Raw genomic sequence first — 18245 nt, 5'->3', positions numbered from 1 at the left:
CCACCAGACTTCCTTAAAAGACTGTTATTAGCAGGAACTTCAAGTGTAACGCTCCTCATAGCCAAGCTTATGCTACTGGAACCCTCCCCTGCATGTTGAACAGAGGGAGGGGGAGCTATAGAAGGAGGAGCGGTAGAAGAAGTAAAAATAACAAGAGTCGAAGGACTCGAAGCAGGTAAGGAAGAAGAGACAGGCAATGGAGCAGAAATAGATAAGGGAGCAGGAACAGATAGAATGGGCAAGGAAGCACTTGAAACCAACGGAGGAACAAAGGAAGAAAAAGGAACTTCATCTAAAACTGGACCTAGTTCTCCACTTTCAAAACCACTAACAAAGAGGCGTTGAATAGACTCATTGGTGTCCCTCGGAGTGGTTTCATCATCAGAATGAATGCGAACAGGTTCGGTAAGAGAGGCACGGACAGGGGTAACTTCAGCTTCATCCTCGGAAATGATGCGTCTCCTAACTCTTGGTCTAGCTAATAAAGAGGTGTCTTCATCTTCATCATTCTCAGAATCCTCTTCTACAACTTTTCTCTTTGATAGTGTAGCTTGAGTTCTCTCCAAAGAGAGTGAAGTACCAGAAGAGGCTCGAAGGGCAATAGCTACTTCAACTGTCATTCCTCGAATAGCAAATCCTGACAAAAAGAAGGATGAAAAAAAAAGTTAGAAACAAGAAGGGACTTAACATAAAAAAAAAGCATAAAAGGATGCATACCGTGAGTTTTTACTTTCCAACCATGTAAATTGGAAATGAATTTCCAAGTTCTTGCCTCCATAGGCACGACTTTCAAGATTGAATCTACCCAACCACGAAAATTAGGAACGGGTTCCACATCTCCCATAGTTGCTATAGAAAAGCAAAAAGAGACGAAATTAGAAAAGAAATTGAAATTCTTAAAGATAGGTACGGTAAGTAAAAAAAAACTTACGTGCAAAGTTCCACTTCTCAGGGAAGGGGATATTTGTTTCACCCACCAAATCAACTGTGCGTACAGCAACATAACGAGTATACCACCCACGATCCTTGTCATCTTCAGGGCTTACCAAGACCCTTTTACTTCTTGCAGTTAAAGTAAAAACCCCATGGCGGAATAATTTGGGGTGGTAAAGATGAATAAGGTGGGAGAAGGTAAAGCTAACATTGGCTTTTACAGGCAAATATCTCAAACAAGCCATTGCTCTCCATACCAGGGGGCCAATTTGTCCCAAGCAAATTTTTATAAAGCGGCAGAAATCAAGTATAACCGGGTCAATAGCAGGATTAAATCCTAAAGTGAAGGGATAAGTATAAACAAAAGAAAATACAATCCTAAAGGAAGATATTCTTTGGTTTGGATTAGGGATCACTATACGAAGATCACTTCTCCAGTTGCAATCTTTTCGAACAATAGAAATCAAAGGTTCAGTGATTAGAGAAGGAAAAATGTCAGCTTTCTCTAAATTAACAACTTGATCACGAAGAGATTTCCTATCATTCTCAAAGGACAAGTCATTGGGTACTATTTCCTCAACTAAAGGCTCTTGAAGAGGCTCAGAAAGTTCTTTACCTTTAGAAGAAGATTTCTTAGTAATAGAACCTCTAGAAATAATGCTAAAACTAGAAGAAGGAGTGATGGAACCAAAGGAACCACCACGAACGGATCCTAGGCTACGAAGCCTGCCACCTCTACCCCTTCTATGTCTTACAGGGGCGTTAGGGAAGCTATCAAGAATTGGGATTCTCTTAGGGTTAGGATTCGGAGATGCCATTGCAGAGAAAGGATGAACTAAAGGAGAAAGGAACAAAAGTAAAGAGTAAAGTATCTGTTAAGGGTTTATGAAGAAGAAGACAAAGGAAAAAAGGGTTAAATATGTGTATAACAGCGACCGTCAAACAAAAAAGCGTAATGATGGAAAGCCTATAATAAAGGCAACTATCACTTCGTAAATAGAGGGGATGAAGAAGCCTTGGAAAAAGGCTGTAGAATTACATACATATCAGAAGGTGACACGTGTGCAGAGCATTAAATAGAAAAGACAATTGAAGCGTCAGTACTGACATAACATTAATTACGGTAAAAATTCCTTTTTCGTGAAGATCCATTTCCCAAATATTTAATTGATAAATAAATGAAAAGTGGGGGGACTATCTGTATTGGGAAAAAACCGAGTCTGAATATTGAAGATGACGTGTCATGACACGTGGACTGGTCAAAATGTCAAAACGCAATAAATAGTCAAGAGGCACGGGCGACAACAGATATGGGGAAAAGAAAGCAACATAGGTGTGGACCGTTACTAAAATAGGTACGAGTCTCGTACCTATTCGAGTCATTTAAAGATCAAAGATCAGAAGAAGTTGAAAATACGAATCTGATGACGTAAAAGAGTCTAAATACAGCATTAAATATCAAATACGTTAGAGAATCTGAATTAAATAGAAATAATTGTGTAACGTTTCTTTTAAATGTCATTTATTGCTCATAATTGCCTCATTAAGACAAAGGCATTACATCTTCTCCTAGAATCAACTATAAAAGGAGAAGGACTCAACATCTGTAAGGACACGAAATATTATTGAGATTACACTGAAATACAAAACTACTTATTACTTTATTATTCTCAGAGATCTTCTATTATTTTCGTTTCCAGATTATCAGTAACCCAAATTTCTTTTTATTTCTGGTTTTGATCAAAGACTTAGATTTTTGGTTAAACACACTGAAAGTTACAATTGCTATGCAAGTGCACTGAATCTGCGTATTATGGGCATCTAATGTTTAGCTTACATTGGCGGAATTAACAAAGTGGTGCTTCCCCATACTCTTGAGGGGGTCCTATGCCGTGTCTATTTCCATCTTTTTCTTCCTCTCTTTTCCAACACTTCTTTTAATGTTCTGTCGTTCTCTTTCAAGTAAGGAAAATGGCATATCCTCTTCTTAAAGTTATGGGTCGTTAATAAGACCATACCACAGCAAAATTCGATAAATTTTTTGATACATTATCCATTTTTGCATTTGAGTTGACTAATCAACTTGTTCAGTGCTTATTCTTTTTCAACATTAAATTTATCGCACGATCCCTGCATGTAGTCCAATTTTTGTCGTGGATTGGGACCGATAGCCTCTACTCATAACCATTTACTTTAACTCTTGAGCAACCGATAGCCTCTACTTATTGGTTGGCATGGCTTTTAGTATAAAAAGCAAAAAATAAATATATAAATAAATAAAAATTATGTCAAAAGCCAAAATATCCAGTCTTTGTGACAAGAAATATTCGCATTTTGCAATATAATTATAGTATATAGCATGTCTAACTAAGAGTGTAGTAAGAGGATGTATATTGAAATATATATTTGCTTGCAGATCAAGATTGAGAAACCCACTCGTGTACTATTCTACGGAGATGCATACGCCATTTATTTTCTACGCTATGTTTGCCAATAGGAAAGGAAACCATACAGCTTTGATCTTGTACCAACACACACAGAAACACACTTCAGAAACGTACGCACCGGTTTTCTCCGATCCTGATATTATAAGGCATTTGCTTTAATTTTTCCCTTTTCTTTTGATTCAAAAGAGAAATTCATATTCAATATAATTAATTAGTAACGTTACAGTGCAATTGTAGCCAGAGACGAAGCTAGAAGGTTAAAGTTTATGGATTCGTAGTTCTAGTCCAATTAATAATTAATCCACACATATTTAATGAATTAATTTTTTCAAACAAATATAAGATTTAATACACAAATACTGCATTGGCCGACATGTAACCTAAACTCTTGCTCCGCCTTAATTATAGCCTTACCACTAGTCATTTGCAATTGGTGAGCCTCAAACTAGTCACCATTTATAACTATTAAAACTCATCGCCAACTCGTCATGAAGCTTATCCAAATGTCTCGTAAAAGAAAAGGTGTCACTTGGAGCAGCCTAGTACTCGATCGATCCTAGCCCCTACCATATTCCAAATGTAAAGAAGTCAAAACCTACATGTAGCTATAGGTAGATGTGATTAATGAAACTTGAAGTCAAACATCTGAGGTATTATAATATATAGTATTCTGTCTATTTTCTTCCCTTCCATGAACTTTCATTCACGAGAATCCTACACACAAAGTCACAGATTCTAAATAGAGGCAGAGTCGTGCAGGTCCTCTTTACGTAGTCAAATGAAAAACAGCATATTTAATGCATGCATGTCCAACCCTTGCGTAGCAATATCAAGTTCCAAAATCGACAAGGCCACTCGTGCAGTCTACATATCTAAGAAACTATATTTCTAAGCTATGTTTGCTAATATGAAAGGAAACAAAAAAGTTTTAGTCGGACATAAAAAACTCTTCTTTTTTCCACTCTTCTTTATGTACAAACAGAAACACATCTTTGATTAGACCACAGATTTAGCCATTGCATGTGGCGGGAGAGCCAGAATTTGACTTCTAACATTAAAAACTCATCACAATGTTGGGATAAAGTTGGTCAGGAAATTCTTAAAGCTTATGGTGCATGGTTTCGATGGCCTAAAATTCCAACAAAGAAAGTACATCAGATAGTGTATAGAGTTCAACTTCTATACGATAAGTTCTATTGTAAAGTTTATTTATGATATTAAGTGACTGTAAAAGATGATTATAGGTAATTATTTAAAACAAGTGGAATTAGTAACTTGAAATTAAAATAAGGCAAATGTTTAATCTTTTACATGAGAATAAATTGCACCAATAGTGTAAAATTCATTGCAGTGTGAGTGGATATACGTTAAAATTTCTATTTTGTTGCATTCAGAAGCAAAATGATGGTTTTATCATTTCGACTACCGGCCATTAGATAAATATTAATGGAGATGAATATGGACAATTTAGGCATAATAACTAATACTCTCTTTCTTAATTTATCTGATTTATTATGATTAAGTTTTAGAAAAATTAAATTATGATAGTAATAAGTTAAGCCGATAAGTATAGCTTGTAAGTTTCATTTCTATAAGAAGTTTAAAACGATGAAATTTTAGTAAAGGTGAAGTATAGGTCATTCATACTATACTTTTTGTTAGGCAAAACAAATCGCAATTCACTTTTACAGGAATAACGTAATACTTTTAGGGCTAATTTAAAATAGAAGCTCCACAACTTGATAGTTGAATTCGTCTGATACATTGTTCGGATAATTAATAGTGATAATACTGATGTGGGCTAATGCTGTAGGCTAGTCTTGTTAGTTATTAGTTTGGGTTATATTCTGTGACTGGGCCTGGCCCAATTTGTATTTATGTTTTTCCATTTTAGTTAGGATAAGGGGGGTCATTTTGTACAGAGAAGAACGAAGGTCTTCTTCTAGAACATTTCATTTTCTGAAACTCTCTCTGTAGATAACTGTAAATTTCAGTCACGGTTGCTAAAATTCAAGCTTGAGCTTGCATTTCTAACATGGTATTAGAGCAGGAAGCATTAATTCTGGTCCTTCAATCCTTTTCCGATGCTAAGCTCGTAATCCTTCATTCGAATCTTCTTAATTTCGCACCTAAGATCGTTTTTTTGTTTTTCCTTCAAATTCGTTCTCCCGTCTCTCGATTTGAGGTTCAAACGTCCTGGTTTCTTCATAAATTGTGAGATTTTTTTCAAATTGTGAGAATCTCTGCGTCGATTGGAATTGTTCGGATATCTAGGGTTTTGATTGTCAATTTCCATCTGGCTGAGTTCATCTGGTGTATTAGGGTTTCTTATTGGAGCTCATTTCGAAGATTAGGGTTCCTCTATTGCTGCTAGAAGGTCGTCTCCTTCCGGTCGCGAAGGTGTTGGTAACATCATCTCTTTCATCGTCTGTTTTTTTGATTACCTTTGTTTGTTGATCGAGATTTGTAAGCAGTAAAGTCAATTAGTTGTTTTGTTATTCTTAAACTGTTGCTTTTCTATTTGATATTGTGTGGGATTTGCCTTTCATTTACTATAATGATTACTCTTCCCTGCGATGCTACTCCTATTACTGACATGCTACTCCTATTGCTGACAGAGGAAACTCTTCTTCCTCTTGTCCTACTGCTTTTCATCCTAATGACTATACTCACCCGTGCCATCCTCTTTATGTACGTCCGTCCAATGTTTTAGGAGCCTCTCTAGTTTCCACTCATTTTGATGGCACTAGCTATGGAAGCTGGCGTCGAAATATTCTAATGGCTATGTCTGTACGCAATAAATTGGATTTTATAAATGGCACTACTGAAAAATCACTTGTTGGTTCCCCTCTAATCAATCAGGCAGTGGCAACGTTGTAATAATTTAGTTGTGTCTTGGCTGACCAATTCCCTCACCAAGGAGATTTCTCGTAGTGTTTAGTATTCAGAACTAGTCAAAGACATTTGGCATGAATTAGAGGAGAGATATGGTATGGCTGATGGTGCTAGAATTTTTGAACTTAAGAAGGAGTTATCTCACATTGCTCAGGGTCCTTTGGACATTGCCTCCTATTTCAACAAAATAAAACAACTTTGGGATGAAATAGCTTCCATTTCTGTTAATCACCTCTCTGTATGCACATGTGGGGGAAATAAGAAAGTTGAGGAAGAGCAGAAGGTATACCAATTCTTAATGGGACTCAATGAGACACACCTCCAAGTTAGAAGCAATATTTTGATGATAAAGCCCCTTCCATCTATGAGTACAGTTTGTGGGATTCTACTAAGTGATGAGAAATAAAGGCAAGTATCCTCCATTTCTCAATTTCCTTCAAACTCAAACTCTGCTTCTTTTAATGCTGGAGTGTCCAAACAATCCTTCCCATCTAAGGTGAGTTTCAATCCTCAAAGACCAGACAATCAAAGGTCCTTTATCATTTGCAGGTACAGTAAGAAATCAGGGCATTCTATTGAAAAGTGCTACAAGCTGCATGGTTTTCCTCAGAATTTCAAGTTCACTAAAGGTAATACACCTAGGAGAACTGCAACACATGTTGAGGTTCAATCTCCTGTTAACTCTGATGAGATTGGAAATGGTGGTGGTCCTGTCATGCATGCTGAATCTGAGCAGCTTTACACTTTGCCTGGGTTGACTAAGGATCAATACTCCCAGTTGATCACTCTGCTTCAACAGTCTCACATTTCTGCTTCTCTTGCTACTCTAAATATTTTGGCTTCTACTAATTTTGCTGGTAAGTTGTTGCCTGAGAATGGTTTGTTCAGAACTTGTTTACTTACTAAGATAGAGAATACTATTTTGATCATAGATTCTGGAGCATCTGATCATATGACCTTTGATAAATCCATTCTCTTTGATAATCAGACTCTGCCCATCCCTTACTTAGTTTCGGTTATAAAGTTAGAGTTACCAATATTGGTTAATTAACTTTCTCCCCTAATCTTACTCTTCGTAATGTTCTTTATGTCCCTAGCTTTCAACACAATCTCATTTCTGTTTATAAGTTAGTTGAAAATCTAGGTGATATAGTTCAATTTACCAACATTGGCTGTACTCTACAGGGCCCTTCACTAAAGAAGCCATTGGTGCTTGGTAGACCAGACAATGGGCTTTACAAGCTGTTTCAACTTCCTGCAAATTCTGGCCCTTTATGTTGTCATGTTACTTTACCCAATGTTTTTCCTTGTTCTATTCCTTGTAATCCTTCCTAAACTAAATTTTCTAGTGCACCTAGTAGTAATGCAAGCTTGTCTATTGATCATACTAATGTAGCCACTGATGCACATGTTAATAAAGAGGATATTGTTTGGCATTACAGACTTGGGCATTTGTCTTTTTCCAAAATGAAATCTGTTCCTGCATATAGTCCACATTTGTCTTCTAAACAATCTTTCTCTTGTCCTATTTGCCCTTTAGCCAAACAAACTAGATTACCATTTCCTGATAGTTCAATACAATCAACTGCCCTTTTTCAATTAATACATCCCTACCATGCACCCACATATACTGGATCCAAATATTTTTTGACCATAGTTGATCTCTATACTAGAGCTACTTGGACCATCTCCTAGGGTCCAAAAACAATGCCTTTGATATGTTGAAAGCCTTCATTGCCATGTTAGAAACTCATTTTCACACCAAGGTGCAAACTGTAAGAAGTGATAATGCATTAGAATTGGGGTCTAGTCTTTCAGGTTCTCAATATTTCTCTGATAAGGGAATTGTGCATCAAACCTCTTGTCCTCATACTCCTCAACAAAATGGGGTGGTGGAGAGGAAGCATAGACACTTGCTTGATACTGCTAGGGCTTTACTTTTTCAGTCCCATCTTCCCATTAGATTCTGGGGTGATTGTATCTTGACAGCTACCTATTTGATCAATAGGTTTCCTTCTCCCCTTCTGTCTCACAAGAGTCCTTTTGAACTTCTTTATGATAAGCCTCCTTCTTACTCACATCTTAGAGCTTTTGGATGTCTTTGTTATTCTACTGTGCCTAAACCTCATAGAGATAAATTCCAACCAAGGGTTGTACCATGTGTGCTTGTGGAGTATCCTTTTGCTAAGAAAGGCTACAAGTTGTACAATTTGGAGTCTCATTCTTGTTTTGTTTCTAGGGATGTTGTATTTCATGAACATATTTTTCCTTTTCTCCAATCTTCTTCTGTCTCTTCTAGTATGTGTCCTTTCCCTTTCTCTACTTGTTTTGATGATTTACCTCCTGCATCTCACCCTGTTCCTACCCCTTCCTTAGGTGCAAGCCCTATCTCTTTTTTTTTCCTTCTGTTCCTTCTGTTTCCACTCCTCCTTCTTCCTCTTCTGCACATTCACCTTCACCTTCTTCATCTCATTCTCATGCTTCATCATCTCTTTCTCCTGCTCCTCCTCCTTTAAGAAGGTCCACTAGGGAACACAAACAACGTGCATATCTTCAAAGTTATGTCTGCAACTCATTTTCAGTTGACTCCACATCTGATCCTCCACTCCTATTTCTAGTCAGTTGCCTATTCTTGAGCCTTCAACTTATTCTCAGGTAGCAGTTGTTCCAGAATGACAGGATGCCATGAGAGCTGAATTTGAGGCATTGGAAGCTAACAACACATGGCAGGTTGTTCCTTTGCCCCTTGGGAAGAAGCCTATAGGCTGCAAATGGGTCTATAAGGTTAAATATAGAGCTGATGGTAGAATTGAAAGGTATAAGGCTAGATTAGTGGTTCGGGGTGATACTCAAGTTGAAGGTATTGATGGCCCCTATTTCAATTGGATGTTAATAATGCTTTTTTTGTATGGTGATCTGGATGAGGAAGTGTATATGAGACTTCCTCCTGGTTTGTCTGTTTCTTCCCCTTCTTCTTCTGTCCCTTTAGTGTGTAAATTCCGAAAATCTCTTTATGGTTTGAGGCAAGCATCCAGACAATGGTATGCCAAACTATCACAAGCATTTCAGTCTAGAGGGTACCACCATTCCTACTATGACTATTCTCTGTTTACCAAGGGTTCAAGTGATTCCTTGGTTATTATAGTTGTGTATGTGGATGATATTATCTTAACTGGAACTGATATGCATGAAATTACTGCTTTAAAGTGCTTTCTTCATGACCAATTTAAAATAAAGGATTTGGGGCTGCTCAATTATTTTCTTGGGATTGAGGTATTGTACACTCCAACTGGTGTTTTCCTTTATCAGAAAAAGTTTATAAGTGATTTGCTAAAAGAGTTTCATTGTGATGTTTGTACCCCTGTTGTATGCACTCTTTAATTGAATGAGAAATTGATGGCATCTGTTGGTGAACCTTTGCCCATTCTTGAAGTATACAGAAGCCTCATAGGGAAGTTGAATTTTCTCACTCACACCAGGCCAGACCTCTCATTTGCTGTGCAACACCTTAGTCAATTTATGCAGAAACCTTGTGTTCCTCATATGAAATCTGCCCTCCACTTGCTGAGGTATCTGAATGGTACTTCTGATCTTGGGATTTTCCTTAATAACTCCTCAGATTTTTCTATCCAGGTTTATTGTGATAGTGATTGGGGGTCTTGTCCTGATAGTAGAAGATCAGTGACTGGTTTCTACATCTTGTTGGGCGGCAGTTTAGTTTGCTGGAAATCTAAGAAGCAGCCAGTTGTCTCTCTTTCTTCAGCTGAAGCTGGATATAGGTCTTTGAGCAAGGTTGTGACAGAGGTCACATGGTTAACTAGACTTTTGGCTGATTTTGGCTTGACTGTCATATCTTCTAATCATGTTTATTGTGATAACCAGGCTGCAATTCACATTGGCAAGAACCATGTGTTCCATGAACGAACCAAGCATATTGAGCTGGATTGTCATTTTGTCCGCACCAAGTTGGCTGATAGTTTGGTTACCCTGCTCCATACTTCTAGTTCCACTCTAATGGCTGATGTCTTTACCAAAAGTCTGCCTGGTGCTGCCCATCATTCCCATTTGTCCAAGTTGGGTGTTTTATCACACTCCAACTTGAAGGGGGTGTTCGGATAACTAATAGTGATAATACTGATGTGGGCTAGTCTTGTTAGTTATTAGTTTGGGTTATACTCTGTAACTGGGCCTGGCCCAATTTGTATTTATGTTTTTCCATTTTAATTAGGATAAGGGGGGTCATTTTGTACAGAGAAGAACGAAGGTCTTCTTCAAGAACATTTCATTTTCTGAAACTCTCTATGTAGATAACTGTAAATTTCAGCCATGGTTGCTAAAATTCAAGCTTGAGCTGCATTTCTAACATACATCGGGCTTGAACTAAGTTTACCGATTTTATGAATTTTAATTTCCTTAATACTATGGTTTTGCTCTTATAATTAATTAGTTAAAGTAGAATCTGAGCAGCACGGTTTGGTATGTCGGGTGTGCGAACAATTGGAATTTTTTTAAAAATAAATATGTTACATATATAAGTGTAAGAATACTTTTAATGGTGGCTTTTCAATGAAAATGATACGAACTTGCCCAAATAAAAGAATATTTAGGTAACTCAAACCAACGTTATGTCTGGGTCACGCTAGTGCTCAGAAGCAAGATGTTTTAACTTAACATGTTGTGTGGTTAAAAAAAATGAAGAAGACCAGACGAAGCTAGCTAAAAATTGCAGAGATATAATGTATGCTAGGGAAGGTATAAGGCAAAGTAAACGATATTCCCTCCTTGGATCCCTCTATGCATGAACTGTATTTTCTCCATTCAAAACTGACATTTTCTTGTATTTAACTCAATTAGTTTGACAATAGGTCTTTTTCATGTGCTTAGCTGGAATAGTAAGTTATAGTATTAGGATATCTTACACTAGGGATACTTCATTCCAGTTGTTCAAACTATATGAAGCTAAAACTTCCATAATTATCCAGAACTTTATTATGCAGATATAGACAAAAGGTTCCTAAATTCTTGGACCCTTTAATTTACAGCTAAGATGCTGCTTGATATGATAATCAAGCAGCAGTAGTTTTAATTCAAAGTCGTAGACCTTTTAGTTTTTTATAGTGTTATTGCTGATCCTTTTTTTTATCCTTTTAATTTTTATACTCGTTAATCTTGATGTAGACCAAAGATTATCAAAGGCTCCCTCGTCTTTGCAGCCAAAAACATAAAAATATGTTTAGTTAGCTAAGTATGAGGTAAGCAATGTTCACGAATAATGAAACAACAGCATTTTAGTACTTAGGATAGTGTTATCCACAGCTGGAAATATTGTTTTAGAAGAAAATAAATAAAACATCCGTGAGACACACGCTGATCTCTTAGCTAAGGAGTCACAGCTTCCGGGGTTTTAGGGCATTGCAAGTAGACACATAATAGTCTTATCTATATATTCTTAATTTCTATGTAGAAGTCCAGGTATTATTTATTCCAGCTCGTGAATTTATGCATCGTTATTGTTTTAGAGACGGATTTAGAATAAAGTTTATGCGTTTTTGAACCACACAATCCTTTTCGTTCAGAAGCGGTTTCACAATTTTAAATTCTTGAACATGACAGCTTATTGATTGGAGATAGATTATTTATAAAATATATTAAGTGAATTTTCAAATATATAATCTAGTTCAGTTGAACTTGTAACTACTTATGTGAATTCCTCGATTTTTACTTATTGGGTTCTGAATAAATTATTTAAGCATATTAAGTGAAAATTTTAATACAAATAGAGAGTCTAAACCAAAATTAGTAAGTTCTACCGAACAAACCCCTATTTAATCAGATGTTCATATATGGAGTAATTTTAAAATTTTTTAATGTATATTTGGCATGTGAAATATTGCTTGTATACCTCTCCTTCCTCAAAATTAACGGCTCATCCAATCGCCAAAAGAAAATGTTGAAAAGGAAATCCACAGGAAAAGCGCAAATCTTACAAAATCCAATGTTATAAATACCAAATCACCAATGCGTTAACATTAGTTAGAACATGTTAAACGCTGCACATGACACTTTGGAGAAAGTCTTTAGCTTTCCCCTATTTTTCAATCTATCCTTCACAACTATTTTCGTATTCACATATTCGCATAAGTGTTAAAACGTAGTGCAATATTGTTCCGTTACTAAGGAAATTCGACTGTTAAATTAAGTCTCTGTGACTGTTCCATTGTGACTAATTTTTGTGAGAGTAGCTTTTATCTCATTTCAACGACACCGTTCTCCCATTAATCTGTACTTGTTCAGCTGCCTAATTATGAATGATAGTTTAAATAATTACAATATTTAATTAATTCCGATATATCTTAGTGATGGATGTGTCAGCTGACATGTTGTGCAATGTACCTGGCAACTAACAATTGTTAAGTGTGAAAATTTAAAACTAAAGAAGTTTAGCATTCTTGATTTGTGGAGTTCATTGGATGCGCACATTTCTGGATAGTGGGCAGAAAATTAACACCTAGTTTATCCGTTCCACATATATATGCATAATATAATATTCTAACCCCGTTACTTTATTGTGGGATTAGAGAATACTTCCTGGAGAAGACCAAGATACGGTGAATATTTCATAATTAGCTTAACAGCATTTTGTAATTCGATGAATAACTTGTGTAGATCATTTTTAAACGTGAGATGCTTTTGTTTTGAATTTATTCATGTAAAATATTTATAATGTACTAAGTTGATAAACTCTAATGTTCGGTTTGGTGTGATTGTTTCTTGAAATAAATTTGTAAAGATAAAAATTGCAAGAAATACCAGTTGTAACGGCAAGCAATTACCCATTAGCAAATGTAGTATTTCTGCTAATGAGTTCAAAAAAGAAAAAACTAAAAAAGTTAAAGAGATTGTAGCATTGAAAACAACGACCTCACAAAAGGTTTTGAAGTCCCTTGATAACTGAGCAATGCTTTTCAACATTGTTAAGGAGATAATATGACATATAGAGGCACAAAATAAATTTTACACGTATAGTGTAATTTTCCAACAAAGGAAATTGGGGCGAATCCATCTGCCCCAAATCCAACCCTGCCAGTAGGCCCATTACGTGTTATGCCTAGACCAAATTTTTAGCAGTAAATTCATAAAAGAATATTTTTTTAAAGGCGAATCTGTATATTTTATGAAGGTCGTCTTAGAAATAATTTCTTTTTCATTATTGGACCAATAATTCATTGTGGTCTTACAAATAACATTTTGCCTGTTTTTGATTACATGGGTTGAAGTTGGTCATTTTCAGATATTGCTTCTCCTTCTAATGCATAAAGTAAATGGGTTAAGTGATAAATAGTTCTCACTTCCCACTAAATTTCCGTATTTGTCCTTAATCTCACTTATGAAGGGTCTTAATAACGTAGGAAGCACATTCCATAGAGATATTTAGTTGGGACACACGTTGACAAAACACGAAAAAGTTGCGAGGTATGTAAGTAACAAACCTTAAACCTAGTGACGTATTTTAAAGACACTTTATATGAGCTGGACCTAGACTCAATACGGACAATATTACTAATGGGCTGGACTGTTACATATGATATTAGAGACACTTCATATGCAACCTTGATCGATGGTGAGACAAACTTTACTGCTCAACTGAGCTTAGGTGATTCCTTCATCTTTGGGAGGGTGGTGGGATAAACCTCAGGACTTTGAGTCCCTAAGGAGGGTATATATGACACGTCAGATGAATCTCATATCAACAAAATACGAGAAAAATACTAGGTATATAAATAAAAAGCCTTAAATCTTAGTAATATGTTTTAAAGTTGTTTACGCCCAAACCCAGAGCGAATAATATCATAGTGGGTTAGGGCTATCACACTAGTTTTTATAGAAATTACAACAGAAAGTCACTTAAGTTTCATTTCCTCGATGTCACTTCAAAATACTCCACTATTTTGCTACAATAGTGTGTTTTTACGATTTCCTTGTCTTGTTCTATTTTTAAAATTACATAGCAAAGAAAAGTACTGCTAAAGCAAAAGAGCGTAAAGTATAAAAGGCAAAAAGAAGAAAAAGAAGTGGATAAAAGCGAATTAAAATATAGGAATAACAGTTGTCACGTGATAGCTTGATCCAGCTGGATTACCAAATTTTCCAGCTCTCTCTTTCTTGGGCTGCAGCCATATATATCTCACGAGACTTTTGTGCGTCCACAAATTAGCTAGCCTAGGATGCTTCTCTGTTATTTGAAATTAATTAAATGGATAGGAAAAATAATATTACCACTACTGCTCTATCATTTTAAGAGATAGGTTTGGACCTTAACAAATCAGTGTAATAAGCTACAAATAATTTTATAATCCCTATATGAGGATGAATTAATTACATTAATTTTTCACTCTTGAAATCTTTTCTGTTTATCGTTAGCGACATATTTTTTTATTTATAAGTTGTAGATTAAAATATAAAGTGTACTTTTGATATGTTCCACATATTTGGATTAAAATAAATACTATATTTTAAAATTTTATGTAGTCATATATTGCTATATTAAAAAAAAAAAATTAAGACTGCTCACTCACATTTTTCAATACTCTTTTTGCCAGCTAGACTCTTTTTTTCTCGCCATATTTCCACACACGTTTCCCAATAACTGCCTCTTATTATCCAGCCTGTAACCAGTAGCCTTTTATTTCTTTTTCTTTTTCTGAAAGTAGTAGTAGTCTCAACGTCTCAAATTCTATACTTTCTAAATCTCCAACATACCCTTTACTTTTTTGGTCACTTGTGTTACTTTCATATGGTCCTGCTCACCCACTTTTCGGAGAAAATAGAACTCTCTCAATGACTTTATGGACCAAAAGCATATGCTGTAACTAAGCTGTAATGTTGTAACTAGCTGTAATGCGTTTGATTTTAGCAAATGTCATTTTCTCAGAAAGCTCCTCCATGTCTCGTTTTAATACAAATCTTCACAAGAAAATTTTAACATTTAAATAATAACCCCAAATGACTCTCTCACTGTCCTATATAAATACCTCCCATTCCTCATAATTTATCTCATCCAAAACTCAAACAGTTACCTCATTACACACAGCTCCCTTCTTGCTCTACTCTACTACTCTTAAAACTTCTATAGAAACCAGCAATGGCTGCTTCTCATTTCATTTTGAAGCTCTTTCTTTTAATTTCTCTCTGTAATGTGTGCTTTGCTTCAAGAAAGCTTACTGCTTTAGTCCAAGAACCACAAGGTCAACTATTGCAGTACCACAAAGGTGCACTCCTTTCCGGCAAAATCTCTGTCAATCTCATTTGGTATGGCAAATTCAAGCCTTCCCAAAGAGCCATTGTCTCTGATTTCATCACTTCCCTGTCTTCTTCAACTCCATCTAAAACCGATCCATCTGTAGCCAAATGGTGGAAGACCACTGAAAAATACTACCATCTCGCCAATTCCAAAAAATCCCTTTCACTCTCTTTGGGCAAGCAAGTGCTAATTGAAAATTATTCCTTGGGAAAATCACTGACCCAGAAACGGATTGTACAATTGGCATCAAAGGGTGAACAAAAAGACGCCATTAACATTGTTTTGACTGCCTCTGATGTTGCAGTCGACGGGTTCTGTGTCAATCGCTGTGGAACCCATGGGTCTTCCAAAGGTGCTATTATCAGGGGCAAGACTTACAAATTTGCTTATATTTGGGTTGGTAACTCAGAGACTCAATGCGCTGGCTACTGCGCTTGGCCATTCCACCAGCCCATTTACGGACCACAAAGCCCACCCCTGGTTGCACCAAATAACGATGTGGGTGTTGATGGTATGGTAATTAACTTGGCTAGCTTATTGGCTGGGACCGCGACGAACCCATTTGGAAATGGATACTATCAAGGAGAGGCAGATGCACCATTGGAGGCTGCTTCTGCTTGTCCTGGTGTATATGCTAAGGGTGCTTACCCTGGCTATGCTGGAGATTTGTTGGTGGATAAAACTACAGGTGCAAGCTACAATGCACATGGTACAAATGGAAGGAAATACGTGCTTCCTGCTTTATACGATCCTTCTACATCTACATGTTCAACTTTGGTCTAGAAAATCGATCGCTGTAGACTAGAGGGTTACTGTTGTACACGAAGCTAATATAGTGTAGTGAATACTGTAATTTTTGATTCATTCATTTGTTTGAGGCTTAAAATTAAAAGAGCAAATTGCTTCGGTTTGCTTTCACAAACATCTTTGTCCAATTCTTTTATTAAACTAACAAAATTTTAAACTTATTGAAATTGACACACATAATAATTAAGGATAACTTGGTACTACTGAGCCTTAAATATCGAGCCTGGAACCCATAGATAATTACTCAGTTCAATTAATTAATTATTTAATTTATTAAACTAACAAAATTTTAAACTTATTGAAATTGACACACATAATAATTAAGGATAGCTTGGTACTACTGGGCCTCAAATATCGAGCCTGGAACCCATAGATAATTACTCTGTCCAATTATAAAATTATATATTTAAACACACAATTAATATTGTTTAAATTACAGTAGACGACACAGACTTGCCGCCTGTGCATCCTGGACCAACCGCGAATCAGATATTAGTGTTACAGGGCGACCATAGGTCCGCCTATGTATGGGAGGGACATCTATTGGATCAGACTCTCCGCGCCAGGAGACCAAACGACTTGTGGGGATTTTTGAGGGAGAGATTTCCATGCCCGCGTAGTCCATCGCCTGCGTTCTATGGGCTTCCTTAAGATTTTTGAGATGGGGCGGATGTAGCTCGACTGGTCTCTCATCACAGTGTTGATAGAGCGGTGGTGATCAGAGACACACACTTTTCACCTGCCCACTGGAGAGGCCATCATCACGCTTCATGATGTTCAGGTTTTGTATGGGCTGCATGTAGATGGACTGGCCGTTGCACTGCCCCAGTATATGAGAGCTATGACGCATCCCCAGTATTTAGATTTGATGGGGTAGTATACTGGTTTCAGACCACACGGTGAGGCTGCACTTAAAGGGACAGTCGCATTTCTGTGACAGCTATCAGAGAGCATACGGAGGTATTGCACCCCGACATTACCGGCGAAACAGAGGATATCCATATTGACCGGTACACGAGGTTGGCACTGTTCCTTCTTTTTTGGGGGTGTCTTATTCACGAACACTTTGGAAAATCTAGTGAGTGCGCTTTCTGCATCATCTGCAGCAGCTAGATGAGTTACCATATTACAACTAGGGTGCTACTATTCTAGTATACCTGTACAGGAGTATGTGTCGGGCGAGTATGGGCACCCAGGTGGACATATGTGGTTTTCTGCCGCTTCTACATGTGACAACTTTTTCGAATACTCTGTTCATTACTCCGAATTCTATATAGTCAAAATGACTCTTAAATTTTACGTCAACCTTTTATCTTAGGTTTGGGCCTGGCAGCAGATCCTACCATTGCAGCCACCTCTACTACCACTAGAGCTGGGTGTAGCACCTCCGTTTCTCCCTCTAGCTACGAGGTGGGTTCTCCGACGTGGGAACTACCGAGGGAGTGATGCTCATCATAATCTCCCAATTGTTAGGGATGTGTTAGATATGCTGGTGGCCGGACAGGTAAATATGTACCTAAAATTACTTGTTTAGGTAACTTACTTGTTAGATGTGTTAGATTCACTTGTGTTGCGCATACTCACTTTTATGTTATTATTTGATAGTTCATCTGGATGCCATACATCGACGAGTTGCTAGCTCATCTGCCCGATTATTGCTCGGTCGACCGACTGTTTTGGAGCACTTCCGTCCCGATGATGTGCCTCGATGTGGTGGAGCATCATGCCACAGAGCGTGTACTTCGCCAGTTTGACCGTCCCCAAACTATATCGGGGGAGCCTGGATGGGTGCCTACACATTATCAGCGAGATGATCGTACTAGGGTGGACGATGAATTTGTAGGATGGCTAGAGGCGTAGGT

At 37.1% G+C, this 18245-nt stretch overlaps 3 protein-coding genes across 3 annotated transcripts; all 3 read left to right on the top strand.

Annotated features, from left to right (window-relative positions):
* Positions 1–6372: 6372 nt before the first annotated feature.
* LOC107828875 (uncharacterized) lies at positions 6373–8951 on the top strand. The gene is made up of 6 exons (XM_075232044.1): positions 6373–6558; positions 6772–7317; positions 7461–7574; positions 7949–8478; positions 8652–8795; positions 8894–8951. Exons 1-6 carry the CDS (start codon positions 6373–6375, stop codon positions 8949–8951), a joined length of 1578 nt encoding a protein of 525 aa, XP_075088145.1.
* A 720-nt stretch (positions 8952–9671) lies between these two features.
* LOC142170198 (secreted RxLR effector protein 161-like) lies at positions 9672–10394 on the top strand. The gene has a single exon (XM_075232043.1). The coding sequence runs from the start codon at positions 9672–9674 to the stop codon at positions 10392–10394; it is 723 nt and encodes a 240-aa protein (XP_075088144.1).
* Positions 10395–15282: 4888 nt separating this feature from the next.
* On the top strand, positions 15283–16498 carry LOC107828876 (protein PHOSPHATE-INDUCED 1-like). The gene has a single exon (XM_016656264.2). The coding sequence runs from the start codon at positions 15418–15420 to the stop codon at positions 16357–16359; it is 942 nt and encodes a 313-aa protein (XP_016511750.1). The 5' UTR covers positions 15283–15417; the 3' UTR covers positions 16360–16498.
* Positions 16499–18245: the final 1747 nt, after the last annotated feature.

This window comes from Nicotiana tabacum, chromosome 16 (genome assembly GCF_000715075.1).
Source record: "Nicotiana tabacum cultivar K326 chromosome 16, ASM71507v2, whole genome shotgun sequence".
Lineage (NCBI taxonomy): Eukaryota > Viridiplantae > Streptophyta > Magnoliopsida > Solanales > Solanaceae > Nicotiana > Nicotiana tabacum.
Note: the sequence above shows the minus strand (reverse complement) of the source record. Positions and strands in the feature narration are given on the sequence as shown.

What these genes read in the sequence shown, in the direction of transcription:
- LOC107828875 (XM_075232044.1), top strand. Translation starts at nt 6,373, where the DNA reads ATGGCTGATGGTGCTAGAATTTTTGAACTTAAGAAGGAGTTATCTCAC. An exon ending in AGTTAGAGTTACCAATATTG is followed by an intron (nt 7,318 to 7,460) that starts GTTAATTAACTT and finishes TGTACTCTACAG; the next exon opens with GGCCCTTCACTAAAGAAGCC. An exon ending in GCTAAGAAAGGCTACAAGTT is followed by an intron (nt 8,479 to 8,651) that starts GTACAATTTGGA and finishes CCCCTTCCTTAG; the next exon opens with GTGCAAGCCCTATCTCTTTT.
- LOC142170198 (XM_075232043.1), top strand. Translation starts at nt 9,672, where the DNA reads ATGGCATCTGTTGGTGAACCTTTGCCCATTCTTGAAGTATACAGAAGC.
- LOC107828876 (XM_016656264.2), top strand. Translation starts at nt 15,418, where the DNA reads ATGGCTGCTTCTCATTTCATTTTGAAGCTCTTTCTTTTAATTTCTCTC.